Source organism: Myotis lucifugus, unplaced genomic scaffold (genome assembly GCF_000147115.1).
Source record: "Myotis lucifugus unplaced genomic scaffold, Myoluc2.0 scaffold_84, whole genome shotgun sequence".
Classification (NCBI taxonomy): domain Eukaryota; kingdom Metazoa; phylum Chordata; class Mammalia; order Chiroptera; family Vespertilionidae; genus Myotis; species Myotis lucifugus.
Genome location: NW_005871132.1, coordinates 4,728,383 through 4,731,909, shown reverse-complemented (window position 1 = coordinate 4,731,909; position 3,527 = coordinate 4,728,383). Strand labels below are relative to the sequence as shown.

Genomic DNA, 3,527 nt, shown 5'->3' with positions numbered 1-3,527 from the left:
GCAGCCTTACTGGGAGGGTGCTTGGCAGGGTACAGGTGCTGATAAGAGATGTTTTGACATCACTCCTTATTTTGGTGTATTTTTCCTGGATTCACTGAAAATTCAGTAGAGAAGAATAGAATGTCTCAAGTGCAAACACAATCACAAGGAGGGGCAAGATCTGGTGAGAAGCATCCAAATGAAGAGCATATTCCTAATTCTGTGGATTCCTGTGTCCAAAAGGTGAGTATGGAAAGGAGGTAGGTGTGTATTTGCTGAACTAATCCTGTCAGAAGTGTCCAAATTTAGTAGCAGTGCGTGGCTGAAAACCTTACAAAAAGTTTACTTTCTGGTACATCTCGATGATGATGAAAGCCATAAGGTATGGTTACATGTCTCTTCTGTTCATTCTGGCAAGCAAACCTAAGTGCAATCTGATGTCTTTGGTAGATGTATAAATAACAGCATTTTCTACTTCCTTGCTCATAAGTGTTGGTTGCCCATAGAAGTGTGATCTTCCCATGAGTAATAATATAAGTCAGCACTGGTATTGAGGAAATTCCTAAATTGAATCATAACCCTTTGATTAAAAAGTCTCTGAAAATTGCTCTGATCAGTTTAGCTTAGTGGATAGAACGTTGGCCTGTGGACGGAAAGGTCCCGGGTTCGATTCCGGTCATGGGCATGTACCTTGGTTGCGGGCACAACCCCAGTGGGGAGCGTGCAGGAGGCAGCTGATCGGTGTTTCTCTCTCATCGATGTTTCTGACTCTCTGTCCCTCTCCCTTCCTCTCTGTAAAATATCAATAAAATATATTTTAAAAAATAAATAAATAAAATATATTAAAAGAAAAGTCTCTGAAGTAAAGAGAAAATCTATTGAGAACAATTGTTCCTGTTTGATGTTTGATTCTCCATGTTCCACAGAACTGGGTTAATATTTCTACAGAGCATTGTTGTGGTCAGTAACTGTGTTTTTTTCTATCTAGGCATTTTTAGATAAATTCACTAGATTGTCAATTGGAAATCCCAACAAGGAGAAGATTCTCATGGTTGGAAATACCCAAGGTCTGGCTGGTTAAGTTGTTCTGCTGGGGCAATATTTCCCTTTGCTTAGTAACTCTGGTGTTAGTTGAAGTCCCATAGAAATAGACAAATTCCTGTGAAGAACAAATCAGTAATGGAGAAAGTGTCAGTGCATTCCAAAGAATAGATCATATTGTTGTGAATGAAATCACTGCTAATGAGGCCAGAATTTCTAAGATCGTATATAATAAAAGGCTAATATGCAAATCGACTGAACAGCAGAATGACTGGTCGCTATTACGCACACTGCCCCCTGGTGGTCAATGCACTCTTACAGAGGGAGTGCCACTCAGCCGGAAGCCAGGCTCACAGCTGGTGAGCACAGCCCAGGCTGAGGGATCCCCCCTCCCCACCAAGTGCATGAATTTTGTCCACCAGGCCTCTAGTATGATATTAAAAGATAACTGAAATTTGCATGGCATACTAAACTTTACTGATTGCTTTCATATGTCTTATATTATTTAAACTTATACCATGGCCCCATGGGCAGGTGATTGGTTCTGTTGCCATTGTATAAATGTGGAAATGGAGGTCTAAAGAGTTTATGGCATTAGTAGAAACAGCACATCTAAGTTGTAAAGCCTCAGAGTGTAGAGTGGACAGTGATATGTCAACATGCTAAAGGTAATTTTCCCAGAGCAGTCTTGATATTGCTATTCCAGTGGGATATGAAGGGGGAGGAAAAGCTCATGTTGATTAGTGATCTGTTGTTTAACGTTGAACAAATGACCTAGCCACTCTGACCATTTTTCCTTTTTGTAAAATGGTAATAAAAGGATTTCCCAACTTTCAGTAATAAGATGAATAAACTCTGGAGACCTAATATATAGCATGGGGAATACACTTAATAATAATGTATCAAATACTTGAAATTTGCTGAGAGTGGATCTCAAAGGTTCTCACCACACACACACACACACACACACACACACACTCACAACTGTGTGAGAATGGGTGTGTTAATCAGCTCAATTGTGGCATCATTTCACAATGAAAACTAACAGTCCACACCTTAAATATATAAAATTTTTGTTTGTCGACCATATATCAATAAAGCTGAAAAATAAAAAAAAGAATCTCCCAGAAATGTCAGCATGAAATGAGAGTGCACTTTGCTCTCTCACCTTCTTTATCACTCCTGACACCACAGCAACTTTTGCAGACAAATAGATGGTCAATCAGATGTTTCTGCCTTATCCTATTTAACTGAGAAAACGTAGGTATTCCTACTGCTACAAAGCATTGTTTTCTGATTTCCTTAAAAAAAGAACACCCAACTGCTTAATAGACTAGGAGACATGGTAATGTTTGGATTTATTTCGAGGGGAAAGGAAGAGAGCGGAGACCCTTCGTGTTTTTCCTGCAGAAGCCAGCTGCTCCTTCATCCAAATTCTTTCTTTTCAGGTATCTTTGGGACTGTCACTTGCTCTTGGCCCACAGAGTGTGAAATGAAAATTGGTGCGATTACTTTCCAGGTTGCTATTGGAGATATCGCAAAAGAAAGTGCAGATGTTATTGTAAACTCAACAACAAGGATGTTTAACCTGAAATCAGGTACTTCATTTAAGTTATATACTTGATTGTAGCTATTAATACAACTAATTTCTGGAAGGGAAATGGTGGCTAATGTTTCCCTTAGTAAACAAAGAGGTGTGTAGTAAATATGCAGGCCCTGGAATCAGAAAGAGCTGGCTTTGAATCCAGGCTGTGCCACTTACCATCTTGTGGCCTTGGACAAATCACTTCACCTCTCTGAGCTGGACTTTCTCTGCCTGTCAAGTGCCTACTCCCAAAGAAGCATAGGTGGGGTATAAGTGATGTAAAGGTGGGGTGTACCTAGTGCATTATACTTAGTGTCAGCTCTCATCCCCTTCTTAGCTCTGAACTATCAAAATTCCACACTTACAATTTAATCAGCTTTAAGTTCTTCTATTTTTATTTCCCTTTTTATGTTGGTACTCACATCTCACCTCCCATAACTGTTCTCTATACTATACTGACCCAAATGAAATTCAACCTCTTTTTCTTAATCTTTCCTAAAATATTTGACCAGCCCCTTTGATATAACACTTTTGAGCATGCCCTCGCCACATGTCTATTCACTTATAACTTATATACATTGCTCATATGCTGATACATCTTGTATACTATAAAACACTAATTTTTAAATTAAAAGGGCAAGATAAAACATAGGGTGGCTGGCTGTGTGGGAAGAGATCAACCAAAGGACTTGTATGTATAGATATGCATAACCCATGGACATAGACAGTAACATGGTAAAGGCCTGGGGTGGGGGACCAGGGCAAGCTAGAAGGGGTCAATGGGGAAAAATGGGGACATATGTAATACTTTCAACAATAAAGATTTAAACATTTTTAAATATTTTATAAATCTCAAAATATTATGGAACTTACCATGCAGAAGTGAATCTGTAGATGTCCATTCAAAAAAAAAATTTTTTTT

At 38.9% G+C, this 3,527-nt stretch overlaps 1 protein-coding gene across 1 annotated transcript in view; it reads left to right on the top strand.

The window, feature by feature from the left end:
* The first annotated feature begins 776 nt into the window (after window positions 1-776).
* Window positions 777-3,527, top strand: part of PARP15 (poly(ADP-ribose) polymerase family member 15) — a 32,010-nt gene continuing 29,259 nt past the window's right edge. The window contains 3 exon segments of the mRNA XM_014457765.2: window positions 777-966; window positions 968-1,046; window positions 2,469-2,618. Of these exon segments, the coding sequence (XP_014313251.1) occupies window positions 895-966; window positions 968-1,046; window positions 2,469-2,618 (301 nt within the window). The 5' untranslated portion in view covers window positions 777-894.